General features: G+C 46.6%; 2 protein-coding genes across 4 annotated transcripts in view; both read right to left on the reverse strand.

Annotated features, from left to right (window-relative positions):
• MTHFD1 (methylenetetrahydrofolate dehydrogenase, cyclohydrolase and formyltetrahydrofolate synthetase 1) overlaps nt 1-25,426 on the reverse strand; it is a 158,625-nt gene that overhangs the window by 104,132 nt on the left and 29,067 nt on the right. The window contains exons 19-28 of one of the 3 annotated variants that reach the window (XM_058832420.1): nt 24,798-24,866; nt 24,146-24,257; nt 23,812-23,951; nt 23,348-23,389; nt 22,216-22,316; nt 21,320-21,497; nt 20,845-20,952; nt 19,509-19,661; nt 15,380-15,488; nt 14,283-15,199 (exon numbers count right to left, since the gene is read on the reverse strand). In XM_058832420.1, the coding sequence (XP_058688403.1) occupies nt 15,399-15,488; nt 19,509-19,661; nt 20,845-20,952; nt 21,320-21,497; nt 22,216-22,316; nt 23,348-23,389; nt 23,812-23,951; nt 24,146-24,257; nt 24,798-24,866 (993 nt within the window). In that variant the 3' untranslated portion in view covers nt 14,283-15,199; nt 15,380-15,398. Of the gene's footprint in view, nt 1-14,282; nt 15,200-15,375; nt 15,489-19,508; nt 19,662-20,844; nt 20,953-21,319; nt 21,498-22,215; nt 22,317-23,347; nt 23,390-23,811; nt 23,952-24,145; nt 24,258-24,797; nt 24,867-25,426 lie in introns of those variants that run through there. The other 2 variants (XM_058832411.1, XM_058832429.1) reach the window with 2 other exon arrangements.
• AKAP5 (A-kinase anchoring protein 5) lies at nt 4,561-11,373 on the reverse strand. Its single transcript, XM_058832582.1, has 4 exons — nt 11,298-11,373; nt 10,801-10,921; nt 8,369-10,119; nt 4,561-7,309 (listed from the first exon to the last, which is right to left on the reverse strand). Exons 3-4 carry the CDS (start codon nt 9,485-9,487, stop codon nt 6,905-6,907), a joined length of 1,524 nt encoding a protein of 507 aa, XP_058688565.1. The 5' UTR covers nt 9,488-10,119; nt 10,801-10,921; nt 11,298-11,373; the 3' UTR covers nt 4,561-6,904.

A 25,426-nucleotide genomic window follows, 5' to 3' on the forward strand; every position in this document is an offset into this window, starting at 1 on the left:
AACCTGAAGCAGTGAGCATTACAGTTAAAAATAAGGCCATGAAATACTGCTATCATGAGATTTCATTTCTTCAGTGTAATGCTGATACTGAATAGTTTTCTGTTTTTTTGGAGACAGCAAGTATTTATCCTGTGTAAGTAAAGCCTTCAGAACTGCAGTGTAAAGTGACCTCAGCATATGCAATTCAGCATCACTGAAGGGAACCATGGCCAAACTAAGAGGTTTCTTCATGGCTTATGGAAGGCCTCCCACAGCAATCAGCCAACCAGGCCATGCCACACCTCTGCCATGATCTTCAGATTCCCTGTTTCATAAAACTCAGTCTCTTCCCCAGGATTGCCAAAAAAGACTGCAACAGAACGGGCTTCCCAGCAGTCCAGCACTAGGAAAATATATTCTGAGCAATAAGAAATCGTGAGGAAAAAAGTAATGAGGATGGATGTGCCCTAAATTACATGGCAGTTAAATATTTACAACCAGAGCTGTGTCAAAACTGGGTTCCCTGAGATGCAATCACAGCATCTACAGGATTTGCATGTTTCATTAAGAAGAAGTAATGACACAACTTCAAAAGCAGCCTAGGAGAGGAAATGTTCTCCACCAACTGTTCTAAACCAGAGGCTGCACCCTTGGAACAAAGGCAGGGCAAAGCTGTCAGCCTTCTCTGCTGCACTGGGTGTCACCTGAGCGAAGATGGGCCTGGGAAGCTTTGGGGGGCTCCAGGCAGTCCGTGCCTTGGGGGTACCTCCCGGCACACACAGGGCAGTGCAGCAATGTTCAGTCCGTGTGAAGCCTCCTGTTTCTGGCACAAACAAGAAAACACCGTCTAAAGCCCTCTGTCCCTCCCAGCAATCGCTGGAATTTGCAACTCATTGGTTTTAGGACTTAAAGCCAGCTAGCTATAGGCGCTAGGGCAGGGAAACCAGGGCGGCGAGCCATGGAGGGCTGATGGACGCAGGAGAAGAACCTCGTGGCAGGCAGACAGTGGTGTCAGCCATGGAGACAGGATGCAGGTGGGCGTGCAGCCGAGCCCAGCCGAGCAGGAGCACCGGGAGCGGCGGCTGGAGCTCCGCGCCTCCCCTTTGCCCGCAGCCATCCCGGCAGGGACCCGCTCCGGCAGCCTCCGCCACCCGCAGCAGCGCCGGAGCCAGCAGGGCAGGGGCCCCAGCCTGTCATTAGGGCCGAGCATCCCCCGCCAGGCTGTTTTCGCTATTCGCTTACTCATCGCGCTAATGATCGGGGTGCGGGTGCGCCGTCCTGTTGTGCCTGTTGCGCTCGCCGGCCGGGCCCCCAGCCCGCTCCTGCTGCCCGCAGGCTGCCCCGACACACGTCAGGGAGCTTCGGGACGCGAGTCTCCCAGCCTCGGCCTCCCCTGCCTCGCTCCAGCTAGGAAATGGAATGCAAATTCGGTTTCAGGCTGTCTGGGCTGCGCCGGAGCCCGACGCCTTCGTGCGGCGCAGTCTGCGAGGTTTGGCAGGCAGGGAGCGGCGGGGGCTGCCGGCAGCAGCGGGGAAGCGCCGCTCCCCCTTCCCGGGGGGATGCTCAGGAGCTCCGTAGGAGTCGCGGTCCTTGCGCTTCCCACCCGGCTGCCATCTCAGCAGGCTGCCGTCACGCCGAGCTGAGCCCCGGCACACCGGCACCGCGGCCTCCAGTCCTCATTAAAATGGCAAATGGAGAGAGCAAATGTGACACGAGTGACTGGAGCTGGGGCGCAGAGACGGCATCCCTCTCCAGAAGGAAATCTTCTCTCAGGGACTACGGCAAAGTGATGCTTGGTGTGTTACCTTACCCCGGTAAGGACCTGGCATTGGAAAGGCACCTCCCGAAAGGACAGCGGTACCTGCAGAAGGGACCCTGCTGGAGCACCCATCATGATGGGCGCTGTCACCTCTTCCAGATTAAAGAGGTTTGGAAGGCAGATCTCTGCGGGGTCTAACTTCAGGACTGACAGAGTGACTGCCAGTTCAAGCTGCAGATGATACTTTCATCTTAACAATCTGAATTGCAAAACATGTTTTCTTACCATCTCTCTCCCTTTTGTATCCAGCATTTTTGTCAGTTTTTATATAATAAAACCTACTTTAAAATGCTGCGTTTGGGTATTTTTGCTGAAATCCACTTTTTGGCTAAGTGGACTTTAACCCCACAGCAGAAAATTCCTATCATTTGGCACAGAACTGCACTCTTCACAATTCTTTGCAAAAAAGAAATATATGTGAAAGCTGTGCTTCCTAAAAAACGTTAACCTGTATTGTAGCTTAAATAGCTGTATAAGAAATGACATAGTCTGATTAGTTGTTTTTTTTTTTTAAAGTCACATTTAATGTTAAGATTTTGTCTGTTTGCAAATGAAAAGTATTTAATTATTTTAGTACTACCCAACAAGAGCTGACAAGAACCATTTCTCTGTGAAATAAAACCGCAGAGGTAAAATCATACTAAAGCAATTATTTAAATCAATCTGTTTCCTTGGAGCAGTTAATTTTGAGTTACTCATGTTGAAAAGTTCTATCTGTAACACAGGAAACATTAGGGCTTTACTGCCTGTAGCATGTGGGTCTGCCTTTCATCCATCCATCCATCCATCCATCCATCCATCCATCCATCCATCCATCCATTCATCCCAAGTAAGTGAAAACCAGGATTCCCACGTGTTTTGTGAATTTACTCCATTTCTTACATACATTTGTGAAAAAAACAAAACAGCTCAAACCCAACAAAAGCAACAGCAAGACCCCCCCACAACCATATCTTCACTTTTATACAAGTTGCATATGAGAATGTCCGTGATTTCTGATGATGTGGGGATTACATCTTGGATTCAAACACCAGATTTCTGGCTGCTCCAGAGTCAGTGCTTTGAAGCCTGTAGAGCTGCTGTGACCTTCAGCAGCTGGAGATCCAGCCCTGTGCATTTCTAATCCACATTTGCTGACCCAGAGCAGGAAAGAAAATGCAATATTTGTTTGTGCCATCATTGTCTACTGGCAGTTTCCACAAGGAATTTTTCAATGGATACACTTGTTTTCTCCTGGGCTCAGTGTTGACTTAACAGAAAGGCTTTTTATCCCCCTGGAAGCCTTTCTAGGTATGACTTATACTATTTAACCACCCTTTTCTTTGCTGCTAATATAAAAAAGCTGTGGAAGATGAAAATATTCAAAATGACACAGCAGAGCAGGGACAGGGAACTTGTTGGATATAGAGCTGAATTGTCCCCACTGAGGAGAGCACTGGAAACATTTGGGACAAAAGCAGCTGCTCAAGCTGTGGGGTGAGCTGAAGAACCACTTCCATAATTCAGAGGACAGCAAGCAGTGAATTTCTGGGTAAGGAGCCAGACAGCTCATAAGCAAGCTGAATGGGGCTATAAAAATGATTGGATATCAGGAAAAAGTTCTTCCCTGAGAGGAGTGTCCAGCATTGGAACAGGCTGCCCAGGGCAGTGGTGGAGTCAGCATCCCTGGAGGGATTTTAAAAATATGTAGATGTGGCACCTGGGGACATGGTTTAGTGGTGGCCTTGGCAGTGCTTGGTGATCTTAGAGGTCTTTTCCAACCTGAATGATCCTGTGATTCTATGATAATTCCAGATTATTTAAGCTGTTGGTGAGGATGATGGTCCTAAAGTCAGGGCACCCTTTGGTGCTCTGGCACAACCACGCAGCCACATCCTCACAGGTTCGCTGGTCCGGCACTCTTTCACAATAGTAAATTTATCATTCCTTCTATGAAAGAATAAATGTTTTATTAATGTTCTACTCTCTAATAATAAGGAAGGAGTAGAGAGTCTTAATTAAGTCATTAGCGGCTGTTGTGAGCCTATATCTTGTTCTGTAAACCTGAAAGAATAAAGAGTATTAATACTATTAAAAATTTATAACTTTCCCCCATATTTTGTGTACATTTTAAAGTGTCTCAAGAAATTACATGAAGGACATTGTGCAAAAACAAACCAATTAGGGTGTGGGACTGATTTGATCTGTCACAGAAAGTGCTAAAACACCAAATGTGGTGCTCCCCCTCCCAAAATGCCAGCCCCAACCTGAACGCTGTCAGCACCAAACTGTGCATCTGGAAACAGCAATCCCAGGCCTTGGGAGCAGGAAGCAGCTTGCAGAGAAATCAAACCTCCAGCATGGAATCAGAGCTGTGCCATTCCATTGGCAGTGGGGTTTGACCCTTGTCAGTCCACAGAGCCTCAAACATTTTCCTCTGGTGCCACAGGGTGTCTAATAGGGGTTTAACCATGGGGCAGCAGGATGGTTTTTCTTAGCTGCCAGAGATTTGTGATCTTTCACAAATCCCTTACAGCAGTCCCTGGGCAGCCAGGATTCTGTAGTGGAAGTGATTGACCAGCAACCAAAAGGAAACATCATAGAAAGGGCAGAGGAGGAGCAAACCTCCAAAGAATTTGGATCTGCCACCAACATTAAGATTTCTGTCTGCTCACTGTATGACTGCCTGAAAAAGCTGGACACAACAGAGCACCACTGTGAGTTAATCCTTTCACATATAAAATCTCTCCATAGCTGCCCACTCAATCACAAGGCAAGAAAACAACAGGTACATTCAGCTTTAATGAAATAATCGTCAGTTCTATGTACAGCTGTAACAGAAGGAAAGCCAGCTACAAGAGAGGATGCAAACCAACCCCCTGACACAGAGCAAGTTGCAGGGCAGGGCAGGACTAAGCATTTCTGCCATTCTCCTCCTTTTTTGAAGATGTGTTTCACCTAAAAGGCAACACTGAAATAACACAAAATCCTCCCAGAACAGCTTAGCAGGCTGATAGAGGATGACAGCCTGGCCCTGTGGGGTTATTTTGTGTTTATTTACTGAAGCTTGGACATCCTCCTGTGCAGCTGACTCCAGTGAGATCCCACAGCAATGCTGCAGCCCTTTGCTCAGCACCAGCCTGCCACAGTGCCCAGTGTAATCCCATAAGCCACTCCCAGCGTCAGGATGGCTCTTCCCAGGGTGCTGTGGCAGCTCCAAAGGTACATCTAAAAGTCCTCTAAAAGTCCCTTTTTCAAAACTATGGCAAAATATCTGAAAGGACCAGTATGAAGTAAAAAGACATTAAAATTGTACACACTGAATTATCAATAGCTGATAACTTAATAAACAAATTCACAGGAAAAAAAAAAAGACACTTTTTTTTTTTCTTTACCACCCTCTGGGGTTTTTTTTAAGTTTTACTTGCGCAGAGATGAGCTGTGGCTCTTGCTGCTCGCAGTCCTCTCGTGACATCGAGGAGATGTTTTAAGGAGGTTTAAAACACGGTTGTGCACCAGGTACAAGGGACAGGTACAGCCCTTGTATTTCAGCAGGAATCCAAAGTCTGCGCTGGGAAGGGAAATCTCAGCGCGTGGTCAGGGAGCAATTGCCAAGCGCGGCTGCTATTTCTGTGCCGGCTGAGGAACACGCAGGAGAATTCTCTCAGAGGAACACACTGCCTTGCCCACAGCTGGACACAACTCCCAGCCACGCAGATGCAATCCCATGTCATTAAAAGGCCCCTTTCTCCTGGAGAGCTGCTAGTTGGAGGTGATGCTCGCACACACGCGCTAGCCCTGCGCAAACCCCCTTGGGGCAGGGCAGTTCGCGGGGGTTCGACAGCAGTAGGCTTGTCCAGGCATTTTCCAGCCATGTCCTCAGGCCCTCATGTCTGGATGTTTTTCCCTGAGGACTTTGGTAAGATTGCTCCAGCATTTCCCTGCATGTTTCAGAGCGAGCTACATGGCGTGCCAGAGCCTGGTGGCAGCGAGCCGGGCATAATGCAGCATTCCCAAGGGATGCCTGGGCTGGATGAAGGCAGGAGGGCTTTGCTGCGAGCGGGGAGCGGTGAGGGACAGGCTGCCGCCAGCAGCCGGGGATGCCAGCGGCACTCAGACCGAACCAAAGCAATCCCAGCGCCGGCAGCACACGGCAGCTTCCCAAACTGTGTTGACTGCTAACACGCATGCAGCTCACTGCTATTTATATCGCATGCCATGTATAAAAAATATGCTACATCTGAGGAGAGCTTCACCACCACAGCGGGATGGGGACGGAGGGAGGCGAGGGAGGAGAGGGAGGAGAGGGGCTGCCTGTGGCAGAGCTGCTCTCGCCCAGCCCAGCAGGGAGTTCTGCCCCTTGGGTTTCATGGTGCGAGAAAGGCCCCAGAGCCAACGAGGCGCTGTCGCTTTCTTGGCATTCGCGCAGCCCGGGGTCAGCAAGGCGAGGCTGATGCTGAGCTTGGGCGAATCTGGAGATGCACAGGCTGCTTGTGACGGGGGAGAGGCCGAGGGAAGGACAGAGGGAGCTCGCTGGAACTCGCCGGCTTCATGCGACAGCAGTGACCGCGGTTCCTGCTGCCTGTGAGTAGCGAGGGCCTGTTCACAGCACAAAACACAGCCTGGCAATGATGCTTCCATGTTAATGTTGCAGACACTTCACTCTTCCTCGTCTGCAGTAGAGCCCCAGCAAGCCTCCAGCTGTTTCAGCGTGCCCCAAATGCAGCCCAGCAGCAGGACAGGCACTCACTGCCTCTCAGGACCTTTCTTCAAACACATGGTATGTACAGATCTGCAGCGTGAGCAGCGGGGAAATAGGACATGGGTGACGGCAGAAATGTGGCCTTGACATAAATGTGCCAATAAGTGAAAATACAGTCACTGTAACATCTTAATTTTTCCGCAGCTGTGGTCAGTGGCGCTGTCTGAAGCCCCAGGGGATGCACTGCACTCAGCAGGGTCTGCCCACATCCCAGGATCCGTTCCACGTAGACACACAACTGAACGGGCATGCAGAATTAACTACACCTCGGCCCCGGGGGCTCTCCGAGTTCTCCACACACCCCGCAGGCCAAATGGAGCTTGAAATCACTCCCTCTACTCTTTCTCTCTGGGGCAAGGCTGCCATCACAGAAAGCTGTTGTGTTTATTCTGTTCCAGGGCCATTTCGTTGACCAGCTGCTCTATGGATGACTGAATGGCCGCCTTCACGAGGGAAGAGGCAGTTTCTACAAGGAGCAACTCGTACTGCTCCCCAGTTCTGTGCCCCTGGTCACCCAGACCTTTCTCCTCTGCCTGGGGACTGCCACCAGCCTCGGGGCCCTCTTTTTGACCAACATCAGCATTCTTGTTCGATTTTTTATTCCCTTTTTGCTTTTTTTGATGCAAAACTGGGGATGGCTCATAGGCCTGGTCAGAGTCGGTGTTGTCGGAGTCCTCAGCTTCGGTGATGGTGATGATGATGCTGACACCAGCACCTGCATTTGCTTCTAATATCTGATGGCTGGAGCATTCCTGTACACTCACTGCCTCCTGCACACTTGATACATCCTGTGCACTCACTGCATCCTGCACACTTGCTGACTCCTGCACACTTGCTGACTCCTGCACACTTGTGGTATCCTGCATGCTTGCTGTATCCTTCACACTTGCTGCACCCTTCACACTTGCTGCATCCTGCACATTCTCTGCCTCTTGCACACTCACTGCCTCCTGCACATTCACTGCATCCTGTGCACTCACTGCATCCTGTGCACTCACTGCATCCTGTGCACTCACTGCCTCTTGCACACTCACTGCTTCTTGCACATTCTCTGCCTCTTGCACACTCACTGCATCCTGCACACTTGCTGCATCCTGCACACTTGTGGCATCCTGCACACTTGCTGTATCCTTCACACTTGTGGCACCCTTCACACTTGCTGCATCCTGCACATTCTCTGCCTCTTGCACACTCACTGACTCCTGCACACTCACTGCATCCTGTGCACTCACTGCATCCTGTGCACTCACTGCCTCTTGCACACTCACTGCCTCTTGCACACTCACTGCATCCTGCACATTCTCTGTCTCTTGCACACTCACTGCCTCTTGCACACTCACCGCATCTTGCACATTCTCTGCCTCTTGCACACTCACTGCATCTTGCACACTCACTGTTTCCTGCACATTCACTGCCTCCTGCACACTCACTGCATCCTGTGCACTCACTGCATCCTGCACACTCGCTGCTTCTTGCACATTCACTGCCTTTTGCACACTCACTGCCTCCTGCACACTCTCTGCAACCTGTGCACTCACTGCATCCTGCACATTCGCTGCCTCTTGGACACTCATGACATCCTGCACACTTGTGGCATCTTGCATGCTTGCTGCCTCTTGCACACTCACTGCCTCCTGCACATTCACTGCCTCTTGCATACTCACTGCCTCCTGCACACTCACTGTTTCCTGCACATTCACTGCCTCTTGCACACTCACTGCCTCCTGCACACTTTCTGCATCCTGCACACTCACTGCATCCTTCACACTCACTGCATCCTTTACACTCACTGCCTCCTGCACACTCACTGCCTCCTGCACACTTGCTGCATCACCTCCAGATGCCAACTCACTGAAATCAGTTACAGACTCCTCAGCTTTGCACTCCTTAGGAAGATTTATGCTCTTTTCCAGTTCATCCCTTTCAGGCATCTCTTTGCAGATATTAGGGATTTCCTGCCACTCTGTGATTTCAGGGACATCGTCAGGTTGGTCTTTAGGAACAGGTGCTTCGGGAGCAACTTCCCTGCCCTCTGCATCGTTGGTGATTTGGGGTAGGCTCCCTTCCTGCAGTTTGTCCTGGGCTGTTTCATCAACTGTCTCTGAATGGGTTATCTCCAACTGAACAGTGCACTCCGAATGTTCCTCTGCATCACGTGTGGGCTCTGTCAAGGGCTCACTCTTCCCAACAGAGGTGTCACTTTCCTTTGCCGTATCGTGGTCCTCTTTCACTGTATCCTGGTCCTCCTTCCCTGTATCCTGGTCCTCCTTCACTGTATCCTGATCCTCTTTCATTGTGTCCTTGTCCTCTTTCATTCTATGCTGCTCCTGCTTCACCGTATCCCGCTCCTCCTGTGCAGAGACTGGGCTGAAGGGTTCAGATTTGTCCGTCGGGGCCAAATCCTCTGGCACTTCACTAGCCTTATTCACAACACCCATCACTTCATTTGCTTGAACACTGCCCTCTGACTCCTCCACTGCTTCTGAGGGGCTGGGTTTTTTCTTGCCTCTGGAGAATCTCACACAGGGCATCTTCACCCCAGAGCTCGCCCGTTTCTTTGGGAGGTCTCGCGCACAGCTCTCCTCAGCATCCACCTCCAGCTGCACTTGGGAATCAGAGGGCACCTTCTTCCGTGAGGAGGACTTCTGCCTTCTCCGAGGTTTGGCAAGGTTTTTGATGGCTGCCCAAGTTCCTTTGGAGGATCGTGATGGATTGGAAGCTTTTGTCTCCTCTTGGTCAGTGCTGACACATTGGCTTTTCTCTTCTGAGGCTCCTTCGCACGCATCCTTCACAGTCAGCCCCTTCTTACAGGACTTCTTCTGCTTCTTAAAACAGAGCATAGAGGGTTTTTTCGCTTGTTCCTCTGGTGGGGAACATGTGGCTCCTGTGCTGGGAGTCTCTGCCTCTCTTGGGTTCTCCATTTGAATTTCTTTAGCTGCCTTCACCATATTCTCTTTTCCTTTGTTGGCGTTGTGCTGCCGATTTTCCTGATCAATGCTTCAGACACAAGAACTGCAGAGATGCTCAAAGTGCATTTTCTCCTCAAATAGATTTCCAAATAACATTAGTTGCTTTGTAACGAGCGTATGTGGCAGTGAGAAGAAGTTCTGCTGGAGCTGTCGCATTCACTTTATAACTCCCACTTCTCCTTATTACTCACTTTATCACCTCTCCAAGGAATCCCGGGTAGATGTGGAGTTGAACAGGCTTCTCCTTGGCTTTGCTGGCCTCAGACACTCTCATCTCCGGAGCAACCCACTTCCACTTGTGCTCGGTCTAACTGTATAATTGCCAGTCTGACATACCTTTTTTTGCCCCCAAAGGATGACAAATCAAGCCAAGAATTAACAATTTTTATTCACCCCACGGACCTGGAAGGAACTTGCACTTTGTGAGCTCTCTGCAATTCCACATTGCCCAGGGAGCTTGATTGAAGCACCAGTGGAACCAGCGGCTGTTTTCTGCCCCCCAGTGACAAGGTCAGATGCTGCTTTGCCTTGGCTTTGGTTTCTGCTTCAGTTCCCCTTGTATGTTACATGAAATTTGCTGCAAAGCATGACCGAGGCTTTCATCTTTTTATCTGGAACACAATAAATGAGTGATGAGACCCGTAGAGAAATTTTTAAGAAGTACTAAAAAGTTTTTTCTCCCTAAATATTTCGTTTTGGGAGGCAGACCAGGGCTGGATGCACTATAGCAGTTTTTTTCTCACTAATTAGCATCAATATCCAAAGGCAAAATAAGGCCACAAGATGTCAACCCAGTGATGTTCCGTCACAGAAAGTACTATTTTGGTATTTTTTGTGATAAAAAGGGACTTTTTTAATATAACTGCCCAAATTATGGTGAATACTTATTACACAGGCACACACATATTTCCTTCTCCTACGGTTTGCTAAATCCTTTCCCCACTTCTCCATATGCACTTATAGTTCCAGCTAGGGAAATTACACCCTGAGACAGCAGATATTTTTATCTTTAATGCACCATATGACAATATGCAAAAACAGAGAATACAAAAAGGAGGCTTGAGGAATACAAAAGCGAAAATCACATGGCAAGAAGGGAGCTTATTTATACTACGTGCATGCCTCCCATGGCAACCTCAATTAACACCGTGTGTGCTCATCAAAGACATGATGTTGTAAGATGTGTGTCAACCTTAGCAAAAAAAAAAAAAAAAAAGCAAAAAGCTCTGCCTCGAAACATCATCAGAACCTTTTGGATAGAACGATGCAAAAAGGTGTTACCACAAACAGACCAACTTCTGCAGGACGGGCTCGGGGGCTCCGGGCAGGGCTTTACACGGCATTTCGTGCTCTGCTTTTCAGGAGCAGGGTGATTAAATGGGGGTTCCGGGGCACGCTTCCCCCGCAGCACATCTGGGTTTTTAAAAAATTATTATTATTTTAATGAGCCTATTTTAAGGGGAGACCGAGCGGAGCTGTCAGAGCCGTGTGAGCGCGCACCCGCAGCAGCCGCTGCCCCGAGCGCATCCCGCAGCCCGGCTCCGCCGCCCCCGCGCCCGGCAAGTTTTGGGGGCGTTCGCGGGTGCACAGCAGGACCCGCCCGGCAGCGCCCGGCCACGGGGAGCCCCGCACGGCCGGACCCCTCCGAGGGCGTGCGGGGCTCCGAGGGCAGCGACCGCGGAGGCGGCCCCGGGACCCCGCTCGTGTGGCCGCCCCCGCGGGTCCCCCCGAGGCGGAGCCGCCCTCCAGCCCAGGCCCCCCGTGCCCCCCGTGTCCCCCGTGTCCTCACCTGCAGCCCGGCCCGGCCCCGCTCCGCTCCGCGCGGCTGCGCTGCCGCCGCCGCCTCCGCCGCAGCCGCGCCCCCCGGGCCGGCGGGGAGGGCGCTGCCGGCAGCCCCCCGCCCCCCGCCGCCAGCCCCCGGCCCGCCCCCCGCCCCGGCCCGGCTCTGCCGGCACCTGCTCTCCGCCTCCTTCCTCCTGAGGGAAAGCATCTCTCCCTGCCCGCCGATCAGCATCCCTTTCCTCTCGCCGGGCAGCATCCCGCCCTGCGGCGGGACAGCACCGCTCTCCTGGCCGGCAGCAGCCCTGGTGGGGCAGGATCCCTCGCCCGCTGGCAGAGTAAATCTTCCGCCCTCTCCCCGGCTGTGCACAGCAGCTGCAGACCCGAAAACCACGAACTTCAGCTCGAGGTAAAGGTCCTCCCAGAAATGGAGCTGCGGTTTGTAGTTTGGATGCCAGTGGCAGCAGGAGGCACTGTAAGGGAGCCCGGAGAACACCCCGCAGGGAGGAGGGACCGCTGGGGTTTTCCTGCCTTTTTTTTGTGTCCCACCTGAAACCTTCACAGCTTTCAGCACTCACTGTTGGAGGTGCTGCAGGAGCTACACCTTTGGAGGTGGAGATAAGGACAAGCCAGTTCTTGGCTTCAAACTAATCCGTGCCCAAAACACCAGAGAAAGTGCCTCTTTCATCGGAGCCTTTCTTCTCTCCAAAGCAGCTGAGAGCTAACTTAAAAAAAAATCACATCTCCAGTTGTGATGATTGATGGGAGAGCCTCCAGAAAAAGGACTACCCTGTGCAGCTGATGAACTACAGGAAATTGTAGTTGAGATGCCCGAACGTCCCCATTCATCTCCACGGGGAGCTGACGCCCACAAAGGCTTTACAGACATTAACTGCTTCACAGCATGTTTGCACACGAGAAACTGAGCAAAGCAGCACTCTGAACTTGCAAGTGATTTCCAGTGTAGGCCAGGCTTAGAAAAACACACACGGCCTCCCCCCTTCTCAGCTTCTTCATGGGAACAAAGGTACAAGATTGGTTAGCTGGGCTGAAACGCCAGCCAGGAGGGGAGAAAAAGTGCACTGAGCATCGCAAGGAATTGCCTTTTTAAAAGCTCCCCTCTGAGATGTGTTTGCTCGCATTCAGTCAGGACAATAAACTTCATTTGGAAACAGCTTCTCTCCTGAGGTGGGTGGTGGGTTCTAATTATGATCCACTGCTTTATTAAAGCCAAGCGAGGCCCCTCAGTGCAAGGAGCTTTTCCCTCGTTGTGGCTGGAGGCAGGAGGGAGGGAAGCAGGTGAGGATGGTGAATGTGAGGCTGGGGAATGTGGTGGTGTGATGGAGGCAAACTACCATGAATCCCCTTGGGAGCACTTTCCATGGAATCCAATTATTCCTGACTGCTCCAGGGGCAGATGGTAGCACCACCAGCTGTGGTGAAAGGGAAATAAAAGGCAGGGTCTGTGGCAAGCAAAGGATCAGGTCAGAAGTTGAGTAAGCTGGACAGAAGATCCTGCTCCAGCTGGATCCTGTTTTCTTTCTGTGGTGCTGGTGACATGCAACAAGTCAACCAAGCAACACCTTCTCTTCCTTGTCCCCAACACTACTTCAAAACATAAATCTGTAATTTCTTACAGGATGTAATGCAGCACTCTCACAGCAGCACAGCACGGGGGACGGATGGCCATAACACCAGCTAAGGACCAGGCCCACAAATAGCCCACAGAGAACAAATTTGTACATAATTAGTTTTTTCTCTAAGCAACAGGAGAAGAGAAGCATTGAGTACTTAGCTAGAAGAAATTAAGTGTCCTCTGTGTCCTATTTGATAGGACAAGACCTAGCTGGCACCCTTAGCTGCAAAGGAGAGTATTGAAAAAATAACCTATTTATGTATCCAACCTGCAAGAGAAGAGAGAGGCTGGAAGTGCAGGTTAGAAAACATTCCCCGTTAATCTCAAGCTGCTTGGGGCTATTTTTTGGCCCTTGTGCTTTGTTGTTGTGCAGCAAACCCTTCAAAAGCTTGTGCCTGATCCAGCACTGTGCCTCACTGCAGGAGGGGGACTAGCAACCTCTTGAACCATCTCTCTCAAGCACATGGCTATGATCTCATGCTAAACTAAAAGGAGGCTAATCTTAGCATAAATTTGCACTTATCCCATCTTTCATAAGCATAAAATGAAGGTGGAACACAGCACTCACAGGAAGATTAAATGTAGGAACTGACAGCAGACTTGGCAGCATCCGCTCTGGCACCCTGCTTCCAGGAAAAGCTGGGCCCAGGAGCTGCAGGTGAAGAGGCTCCCTCAGCCAGGCTGGGGGGGCTGGCCAGCAATGGGGGAACCCCACCTGACACCCTGCAAGGGGACTGAGCCTGCTCTCCTGGCTGCCAGGAAATCCTCGGCTGGATAACATCAAAAGGAACATTTTAGGATGCTGTGAATGTATCTCAAATGCTCTTATGAGTGTTTAAAGTGTTCTGTCTGCTCATGTCACAAGCAGGTAACTTTTATATAATTTTTCTCCCCTGATGAGTAACTGAAGAGATGGAGATCTCTTTCTCTCCATATACACACACATATATATATGTACATATATTCACACACAGTATCTGTGTACTACAGATGCTCCCCTATGTTGATGCACACCTACACCCTGATCCTCCCAGTTCTCACCAAATTTGGAATGTTTTTAGATTCAGTTCTGATACAAGCAGATGGGCCCCACAACTGTTAATTCAGATATTCTGCAGTCAGATGCAAATGTCTCACATTCACAGAATAATTCAGGTAGTTTATTTCCTACAGACGACATCTATCATCTAGGGAGGGAAACCAGATTAAAACACACACACCCTGGTGCATTGCAGGCTACTTATTACTGCAATAATCACTCCTACTTGTCAATACAAGGATTGCTGTTGTGTGTAGTTAATCACAGAAATAAACTCTAATTCAGTAATCTCAGTGCATACATTAAAACCCAAAAAGCACTTGAAGTATTCGCCAGTTTATTTGTATTAGTTTAAAAAATTGGCAGCAACGCTATCTTCGTGTTACAAAATGATTTTTGGCCTGCTGACAAAACCTGCTACAAGTCACTTGATCACTATTCATGTTGTGTCTATTGACCAAAAAGATACCTCCAGAAACAAGGCTTGTCAATGGTGTAACTGCACTTATGGTTGAGCAGAAAATGGTTCAAAGGACACACTTGGTAGAAGCCACAGATACAGGCCAGAGACCCAGTCCCTCCAGATCTGATATCCAGAGGTTTCATTCTGTTGACAGAAGAATACAGCAGTCACAGCTGGGCTGGCTCAGGTGCCTGCAGGAATAACTCATAGCAGAAGGCAGGGTAAGCACTTCTGGAGAGCGCTGGGAAGCGAAGGGGCTCCTCCTTGCTCCTCTGAAATGACACTGGTGCAGCAACAGGGCACAGCAGGCTCTCCCATAGTGCGAGAAGTGGAACAGAGAATTCCATGTGGCAAATGGGAAACTGCAGCCAACGAGATTTTTAAAGATAATATATACTGCAAAACCCCGATGGTTAAGACAATTAAGTCCCAAGACTGTTTCAAACAGCTCCAGCTTTAGGATTTTTAATTATTAAAATCATGTCACTGAATCAAAAGAGGTCATTAAACCCAAGCTTCTGTATTCTGCTTCAGCTACAATTATGAAGCGAGAGGTCTGTAGAGGAAATACGCTTTATATGCTCAGTGTCAACTAGCTTGGAACACAGCAGTTTAAAAATTACTACAGATTAAAAGTTAGTGATTGATTCTTCAGCACTCCTCCTTCCAGTCACTTCTTGCACTATATTCTCACTGATATCTTGTTCTGACTTAAAAAAAAGAAGATCAGAGCACAGTTCCATTTATGTGACTCATCAGGTGTTCTTCTGGGAGCTAAAAACAAAAATAAAATTAAATTACTATTACATAGTACTGCAGGCAACTTTCAGGCTGAATTATAATCAAATGTCATTTGAAACATGTGGCATAACATGGGATTGGCTTAAGTCCATTATCTCAAGATCTTTGGAAAAATAAAGCCTAAATATTAAAGGCCTTCAAGAAGGCACCAACCTTTGGTTAATCATTCCTTTCAGAAGAGCCCATTTACTGCTCCTGACACTGGGTCCAGGTCTATATCATAGAAGCAGGGTCTTGTAGGAAGTCCTGGCATTGTGCTCATCTGGACAACAAGAGACAGAGTGTTAAAATGGCAGCAGCAGCGTTTTGTGCACAAGATCCAATACCAAAGGCTTGGATAGCAACAGCTCCCTGGACACCAACAGACTGGAGAATGATGGTCACGGACTGTTCTGAAGCACCCCGTGAGAACCACAAACTCCTGAATCAGTAGACAGATAGGAAGTTTTTGCTTTTTATGATAAGGATTAAGTTTGGTTTCTGGAGCTGCAAGTAACTGAGCCAAAGATTTGGCAAAGTACTTGGCTATGCAGCTGACCAGTTCACTGTTGGAGAAATGTTCATGGACTTCGCTGTGATGAGACAATTACTTCTGACAGTTTTCTGACAGATACAAATAGTTTTCTGAAGATACAAACTTTAATACAACTTTGCCAGCTGTAAAGTCTCAGCTGATTACAATTCTTTGAGAATCTAGAACTAGACATGTTAAATAATTACAAATAATTACTGTAAAGAAGACATTTTAAATAGTTTGGGGTTTGTTTTGTTTTTTCTAAACTGTGATAAAGCTGAAAGATGAAGAAGTCAGTTCTGACTGGAACATGCTCAGAAGGGCTGTGCAGAGGCAGAACTGAAGCTCATAAAGCAGCTGCCAGCATTACTGCCTCAGGCCAGCCCTCTGCACTTGTCCCACTGCCGAGTACCCGGTTTCAGGGATGCAGAACACACAAGGCTGACAGGAACTACACTTGGCCTGATTTATTCTTGCAGCTGACAGCATTTCCCCTCCCCATACTCAGCATTTAGCCCAGCAGCACACACAAGCTGAACATGGACTCTACAAGGGTGGACAACTTGTGACCATGTTTGGTAGTTTGTGTCAGTGATCATTAAGTGCCTTTGTAAAAAGGGAGAACTTGAAAGGTCTCATTTTCTATCTGCATCACCCTGCCTCAGCTTTCACCATCAGTATTGTTATGCCTGTCTCCATTAGATTAAAGATCTCTTTGGCAACCTGGTATTTTCTCCCTGAGCAAGTATTTTGCACACTAATCAAATTACCTCCCCATCTTCCTTTTGATAATAAGCTAAGCAGCAAGAAGGCAAAGCTCTGTTGGTGAGGTCTTTTCTGCACTCCTCAAAACTATTCAAGGAGTGTTTGGAGTCCCAACCCATTTTCCTTAGCCATTTACAAGTGCTAACACCAGTCCCACATGTACTGTATCACTGCAAGTCTTTTATGGGTTATGCAGAGCTAAAAATCACTTTAAGTCCCCTCTCTGTAATGAATTCTAGGGTTAGGAATTTATGAGAGCCACTGCCTTCCCAGACAGAGAAGAGGGTGGGGTCACAGAGAGGACCCCCATTCCTTGTCTTTGTGCTCAGCTGTACAAATATTTTGCTCTCAAGAACATCTCAAGAGAGTATGAAGAGGTTCAAAGTGCCCAGAGGGGTTTTCCTGTTCTCAGCTCCCAGTCTCTGGCCACGAAGAGCAAGGAACTTCCTATTTATTTATGTACCCACTGGAGAATCATGGAGCTTTGCAGATCTCCACCTCCAGATTCAGAGGGCCACAGCAGGAGCTGAGAGAGTGACATTCAATAGAGTAGGAGGTGCTGAAAATGTGCCTGACTTTGCCATTTCTTGCACTTTGTATTTTGAAATGAACAGTCAATTTTTCCTCCTTTGCTATGCAGAGGGCAGCCCACAGTGGCTACTCTGCTATCTATTACTTCAAGGCAGTCTGCTGAAACCCCAGATTTCCATGCAGTGCAGAATAATTTCCACCCAGGCTACTAATTTTCTGTACAAGTGTCTACAATGCTTCATGCACTCAGTTATTTTCAGAGCTGAAGGAATCAACTTTTTCTCCTCCTCCCCTTTTAATACCACATGTGCTCAAAAAGAACACAGGGCAATTCACACTAGTTACTTACATGAAAAACTTCGACCACATGGGTATAATCAAACGCCTTGCAAGATTTCAAATAAAACTAATACCAACCAAACATATATTATTTGTTGCTCTTGTGCATCTTTCAAAATAAATGCCATTTAGGAACTAAAAAAATAGAGCTGAATAACAGAATTAAGTTCAGCAGCAGCACCAGAAAAGAAACAAAATCAATCTGAGTACAATGATTTATTTCACTTTAAATCTAAATGACTTCTGAAATTATATTTCCTTTAGAATCTCACAGTATTCATGGAGGCACAAAAGTTTCAAATTGAGCCAGAAAGGAAAATTCCAAAACTCAGAAGCTGAAGAAAAAAATACAGTGTGACGTGCCTTTGTGATTAACTTCAGGTAACAGGAATAGGCACACACTGGTGATTAATTTCACCTCACATTAATCCTAAAAGCTTCTGCATAGAGCTACATATTTGTTGCATTGTCAGTTCACAGTTCAATGGCTGCTGCCAAAAATTTATTCTGAGGCTAACACATCCCCTGCTGAATGGGTTTAAAATAGTGATCTGATTCAAAATGCCCCAGATTGCTTCTCGAAAGGACATCCATTCCCTAGGTTTTAGACACCACAGAGGAATGATCACGTCCCAGCCAGAAGACTTATTGTTAACTCTGGCAGAATTAACACCATGATTTGCTGCATGGCCAAGAAAACATTAGGAAATGGGTACGAGAGCAGAAAGGAAAAAGTCCAACTCCACAGAAACTGAAGACATCCGAATAAGAGCCAAAATGTTGGTTTTAATGTCTGAAAACATCCCTCTCTTGTTTACTCATTAATGCAGTGTACCCTTTCCTTCTCCAATGCTTATGAAATAAATAATAAAATAAATCATTGCTTGGACTAAATCTTGGCTTGTAAAAAATGCCACACATAACAGGAACAGGCATGCTATCTTTCATTCTACCCCAAAACACACATTAGTCTTTAGAACATGGGTGAGCCAGATTTTAATCAGAATGTGGTTAACTTATTTATGCTGGATAATCTGGAAACCTTAACTACTTTTTTCTTTTATTTCTTATTAAAAAAAAAAAAAAAGAAGGCAGCCAATATTTGGCTCTAGCTTGCATTTGAAGGAAGAGAGGATCCAACTCTTAAATCAGCAAACCTCATCAACTGAGTCATGCACCCCCCCCCCCCTAATGCTTTTGAAACTTTAACAAACATGTTGCCATGAAGACCTCAGAAAAAGGTTCAGGCCTAGTAAACAAGAAAAAGAGCTGCTTGCTCCAGCTGCCTGATGCCCTAAGGTAGTCTAACTAGTTACTCAACATTTGCCCAGAAGAGATTCCCCAGGTAAGATTTCCAGTGGATCCTTTCATCCTAGTGTTGTTTCTAAGGATGCAAACCTGAACGTGGGTTCATTTTGCAGATAGCTCCTCTTTCTGCCACGCAATTCATATCAAAGCTGTTCCAGGATCCTGTTTCCATTGTTGCTACTCTCTTCCCTCTCAGCTGACATTATGCCAATCATATCAAAGAACAGGAACTAAAAACTCAAGGGCACAGTGAAATGAGTTGCTGGAATTGTTGCAGGCTGAACAGCAAACAGATGGTCAGCAAAACCATGAGAACTGAAGAGGAGAGGAGCCTGATAAATGATTGATAGCACAGCTCAGCTTTGCTTTGGAGGTGTCTCATCCAGAGGCATCTGCTCTGTAAAGCTCAGGAGGGGTTGCCTTGTTCTGCCCTGATCCACAGGTGTACACAGAGGTCACCTGCAAAATGCTTTCACCAGGAATACAAAGTCACAACAACAACCAGGTGGGCCAAGGATTTCTCCCTCTACCAGACTGCTGTTCCTAAATTCACTAACTACAGAGTGCAGCCCTTTCTCAAAATTGAGGAAAAGAGATGTGGGACCTGAGGGATACAGCAGGGGGCTGCCAATTACTCAAATGTCAGATGGTCTATTGCAGCCTCCCTCTTCCCCCTGAGAAAACCCCTCTTAAGGCATCTGATACACTGGACTGTTAAAACACCAACTGTAGATGACAAGGGTTCTCCTAATTTAAGACACTTAACAGTAAGTGATTCCTGGAATGCACATGAAGTTTTTTTCTCACCCCACAGCTACCACATACCGTTCCCACCAGTGGATACAAGAACCCAGCCCCAACGCTGGCCCGAATGTCTCGGATTGGCAGAACAAAACCTGTAGGTGCTCCTTTTTGTTCAGGGTCATGAGACAATGACAAGTGAGTTTTAGCCATGCAGATTGGCAGGTTTCCAAATCCCTGGGAAAAGAGAAAGAAAAGGAATGACATAAGTGGAAAAAACAGTAATTTTTCCAGTACAAAAATATAATTGTTCTATTGTGCCATTCTCTGAAGACATCAGGCATTTTATTCCCCAACAAATGCTTCATCCACAGCCTGTCAGATCTACTGATCATTCTACATCCCCATTTCTTCTCTCTCAAAGTCTCTCCCCACCCCCCATTAAGTACTAAAGAAAGAACCACCATGTCCCTCAGCACATCCAGCTGAGGAAAAAATTAATGGTATAGAAGTGCTGGATATACAACCTTGACAGCCAACTTACTTCCTACTCTCTTCCCAAAATGCTAAACAGCTCAGAGTTGAAGTTTTGTTCAGATGCAGTCAGTTAATTAGAAATGTTTGATCAATACAATTGCAGGTCATGAGGAAGTGGCAATTACATGCCTTTGGCATTTTGATGGACTTGGAATATATAAGAAGCACGAAAGTGAGAAGCTATACATGCCAGTAGTAAATGGACTGCAAAAGGAAAATTGGTTACAGCAGCCTGCAACCAATGAATTGCCAATCCTCACATTGCTTTTCTCTTCAAAGACCTTCAGTAATGCAGAAGCAGGTAAATTTGCAACAATGTCACACCAGAGAAGAGCAAAAGCAACACAGCAAACAGAAAACATTGAATAGCCGGCTCAAAACTTAAAAAGCTTTCCACATCAAGTCTTGTATAACCCACAGAACTCTTTCCCCAGCATAATTGTGACTGACAAAAATCCACATGGACTCAAAAACTGATTAGTGGAACTTGATCTCAATGGAACAAGATGAAAAAATAATCAGAGACTATTTAAAACCAGCATAATGACTTGTAATTCCCTAATTCTCTAAATGCTGAAAGATTGGAGAGCATAGTAGGGAAAGATCACTAAATCCTCCTATGCTTTCTCCCCAAAACTATCACAGATGGGTGCTGTGTGGTACTGGGGCACACGAGTGAGTTCTGTTTTCTTCACTAGAAGACAAAGCAAATTTCTCCTTTCCCACATCCTTTTCTTCCTCTGCCATAGCAGCATTTAATGAGTCCTGGATAAGGACATGATTTGAATGAGGATTCCCTTGAAACAGAGCTTGAACACCACTGTTCAGTATAATAATTCTGAATGAAAAGCACCACTGCTACCAGCTGACATGGAAAACTCACCTGCTTGGTGTACAGGGCAACTTTCTCCTGTGCTTCAGGAAGTAGCTCAATGTCTCTTGCCCCATAGACCTGCTGGGCAATAAGTCTGATCTTATCTACAATAGGCAGCTAGAAAAACAAAAAAACACAGGCATGTCATCCAAAAGTACAAAGACCTGCAGCATCACAGCAGTTTCAGGTCCTCCACATGTGCTGTCAAGTGCATATCTATAGACATAAGGCTTAATTACATTTGCTGTAGAACAAAATAAAGAGTAATTATAAGGTTTTCAAACATGTTTCAGTATTTCAAGGGTAGCCAAATCAGTAAGAACTGACTAACTAGGTCTTTGAGACTTGTGGAATCAATGTTCCAATTCTAACAACACGTTTCTTCTCAATTTTTCAGTCAGCCTTTTGGACAGCCCCAAGCAACTTAAGCAAGTGAAACCAACTGATATAAACGAAGCATCTCTGTAACAGTGCAAGCTCCTACCTCCACATTATAGAGGAACCTGAAGTTGCTAGGTGCCTGGGATGCTCTCTGAACAGCTTGGGCCAGGGCCAGGGCTCCTTTCCCTCCCTCTGCCCAGTGAGTGCACTCCACAGCATCAAATGCTCCTGCCTCCTTTGCATGTTGTACTACAAGGGCCAGTTCAGCCTTTGTATCTGTCCTGTAAGGAGAAAGATTGCATGTTTGTACCAGAATGCACACACATTAAATGAATGTTTGTTCTTGGCAAGATCCAAAATGCATCCAAAGAAATCACAGCTACCAGACTGCTCAGGGGTTATCCACCACAGCCTCCTCCTTGGCTGCACCAGCTTTAACACCACAGCTCAAAGTAATTCTGCTGCATAAGAAGACCACACAGTAGTTGTTTCCTGTGCAGTACAACATGCAGAGCCTAATTCATGCATTTCCCAACAATGCAAAACTGTGGCCTTCCAGTATCTGAAGGGAGCCTACAAGAGAGCTGGAGAAAAACTTCTTACAAGAGCACACAGTGACAGTAGAAGGGGAATGGTTTCAATCTGACAGAGTAGGTTTAGATTGGATACTAGCAAAAAACTCTTTACTGTGAGGGTGCTGAGGCACTGGAACAGGTTGCCCAGATGTTGCAAGTGCTCCTGAAAGTGTTCAAGGTCAGGATGGTTGGAACTCTGAGCAACCTGGTCTCATGAAAGGTATCCCTGCTCATGGCAGGGGGGTGGAAATGGATGATCTTTAAGGTTCTTTCCAGCCCAGGCCATTCTGTGGTTTTGTGACTCTGTGGAAAGGCTGCCAACAACATATCAACAGTACTGAAAACAAGAGTTTGTGTTAAACACAGTATATGAAGTGCCACAATGTTACATCCCTGCATCACCTCCCCATCGCAGCTCACTCACTTGAAAGCATTGACAGCCACAACCACTGGGACACCAAACATCCGTGCATTCTGGATTTGCTTGGTTAGGTTGCTGCAGCCTTTTGCCACCAGCTGAAGATTCTGTAGAGAAGACAGCAAAGGAAGAATATTTTATCAGAGGTAGGGAAACTTTTGTCCCAAATCCACTACATGCAGAAACTAATGGTAAAAACGTCAAAATGGGAATGAAACCACAAAGGCAAATCCCCAGTGCTGCTTTTGGAACAGTCCAGACCACTGCAAGCTCTTGGACAGGAGACAGGAAAAGGAGTGACTACTTCTAATGATCACTGGTTTCAGCTCCCAAGTCAAGGCAGGAGAAACCATTTTTTAATCATTTTCTATTATGCTTAAAAAGTTAATACTTGTTATCATTAACTCCCCACTGTAAAGCCTCAGTTTTCTCTCTGAAACATTTTCTCTCTTTATATATTAAATATCACCAGCAGTGAATTTCATGACATCCATTTGAAGTCTGCGGCAACAGCTTTCGGTTTACATATATTTACATTTTGTAGCATCAGAGACTATTCCTGGAAATTCAGACGTTTCATCCCTTCCTATGCAAAGGATAATATATACAGAAGCTCCATGAGTGGAAGAGCTTCAGCAGTGTAAAGAGCCTGATCAATTATCCAAGGGTACACAGCCATTCAAGGCATAAGGATGGAAGGTGAGACTTTAGTTCACTTCCCTCGCTTGCAAACAAGGTGGGGATAAAAACAAGAACTGCTGCTAAGAAGAGAGTAATTAGAGAAGCACTCTGGATATTTTCAGAGACAATATTTCAGCTAAGCAATTACTCCACATTGAGAGGGTTGGGGAAACAGAGTGGATATTACTATGAAAAATTGAGCACACAGACAACTGTGTAAGTTAAGGAGAAAAATGAGGCTCTGAACACTGGCTAGGGGGAGTACAATAAATGTTTGAAAGAGCAGAGCCAAAGTAACATCATTAAAAAAAAAAAAGAAACATTACAGCTTGTATGAAGAAGCCTTTCTGTGGCAGCTAAATAAATGACACACTTGTAATCCAGGCATATGCTGCATGACACCATCATGTCATGACCACAGCTAGCTGGTCCACTGTCACAACAGCTTAAAGATTACCTCTTCTGTGTATTCCTTTGGCAGAGGTACCCCAGCAGTGACCTGTGGAAAAATGGAAAGAAATGGAGCCCCATAAGACTTTTATCCATGACAGCAATCCCTGCTTGATTCTTATTACACACTATCAAGATACAACATTCTACTTCATACCGATCCTTTTTATTTCTAAGAAAAAAATAAAAGGAAGAAAAAAAGATTGCATGATAAAATACATGACTCACTCTGGGACTGTTACAAGTGGCCCAGCATGCAGGCACTTGACTAGGGCAATAAAACAAGCAGATGTGAACCTGTAACATACTACAAAATGAAGCTGTTGACAAAGAGGGAAATACCAATTACTTTTACAACTCTGAATTTCAGGACAATTTCAAGCAGATCAAATGCTACAGGGCTTTAAGTGACTGAAACAGAACAACAGGAACAGCCCCTCAGGCCTACTGAAAACCTTCCCCAGTACTTACTGTAGGTCCTCCCCCGTGCATTTTCAGAGCTCGGACAGTAGCAACCAACACCACCACATGAGGCCGAAGACCAGAATAGCGGCACTTAATGTTGAAGAATTTCTCCATGCCTATGTCTGCACCAAATCCTGCTTCTGTAACTAGGGTAGGAAATTAAAAAAAAAAGTTTGTGAAAGATTTCTGGGTGAAGAAATCATACTCTGATTATATAAATCAGAAACTTCCTCCAAGAAAAATAAGATTTTAAAAAAAGCCCAAAGACAATCATGGTAAAAAAGGCAGATCCCTCCAAAACAAAAAGCAAACAAAAATACCCCACACTCCACACACTTACCAACAAAACCGTCTTTACCCACAAGCTTCAATGCTATTTTGTCTGCCAGCACAGAGGAATTCCCATGTGCAATATTGGCAAAAGGTCCAGCATGAACAAACACTGGTGTTCCCTAGAACGAGGGGAATGCGGGAGAGAGAGAAAGAAAATCAGAAAGAGCAATTTTGCAAATAGGCAGCATGTCAGGAGCTAAGTACTGTGGTATCTGAAAGTAAAGAAAAACACTTTTAGAAGACAGATCTTAAAGCCTTCTGATCAGACATTTGTTATCAGCAAGAAGGACTACAGGGCAAACAGGATTATTATAATCTCCACAAGTGGAGGTATTAATCCGCTTAGGAAAAGGATGGCTAAATCCCAGCAACCCTTTGTCATTCTCCTTCATCCACACCATTTAAATTCCCGAAACACTTCATGACATGAAAGACAACAGACCAAAGACACAGCAAAGTTCAGTGCATTTCCTCAGGGTCATCCCACATGCCAGTGGCAGACCTAGAAGGAATCCAGCCCTCTCCCCTAGCCCTGTGCACGAAACCACAGTAAACCCCCAGCTCTGAGCTGAGCAGACCCACACTGACCATGATGAATGAACTAAATCAGTTGCTCTAAGTGCCTTCTCAGAGCCAAGAAGCAAATCATCTGTGCTCACCTCTAGCGTCTGCATGAGGTTTGGCTTAACAGCATCCTTCATCAAGACAGCCAGAGCTCCAGTTACTCCCTAAAAGAAAAAAGGACAGTTTCCAGATGTACCAAGACCCTAAGATGGTTCCTACGCAGTGTAAAGGTTCTGATTTTGTCCTGGTGGGCTTCTGGTACCAGATCCAGAAGTTGCTCAACACAGAACTAACTCTAGTCAGGGCAAAGCAGAAAAATGACCTTTACATTCCGGTAAGAGGATCTGTGATTTCTGGTGGGAGCAGCCTCTTGGTTGTGACCTTGCTGGGCAATCACTTTGCAGCAAAGGCATGAAGAACAATTAATTCATGTTTCAATGCTATGGCAAGGTTAGCAGATAAGAGCAGCAAGGGAGTAACCCCTCAGTAAGTATGGTTTACTGCAGCCCATTCAGCAGCACAACAGAATGTTCTTAGATTTTGTAGGTGCTTTTGTCTTGGATTTTCTTCCTTCTTTTCAGCAACGTGGTTTACATACTGGCCTTAAAATATAATAACAACCTGCTACATCCTGTTCTTGTGCAGAAATAACTTTTAAAGTGAACCCCTGTGCTGATGAGAGCAACCAGGCTGACATGAAAGGCAAACACTAGAGCCCATATTT

The sequence above is a fragment of the Poecile atricapillus genome, chromosome 1 (genome assembly GCF_030490865.1).
Source record: "Poecile atricapillus isolate bPoeAtr1 chromosome 1, bPoeAtr1.hap1, whole genome shotgun sequence".
NCBI classification, from domain to species: Eukaryota; Metazoa; Chordata; class Aves; order Passeriformes; family Paridae; genus Poecile; species Poecile atricapillus.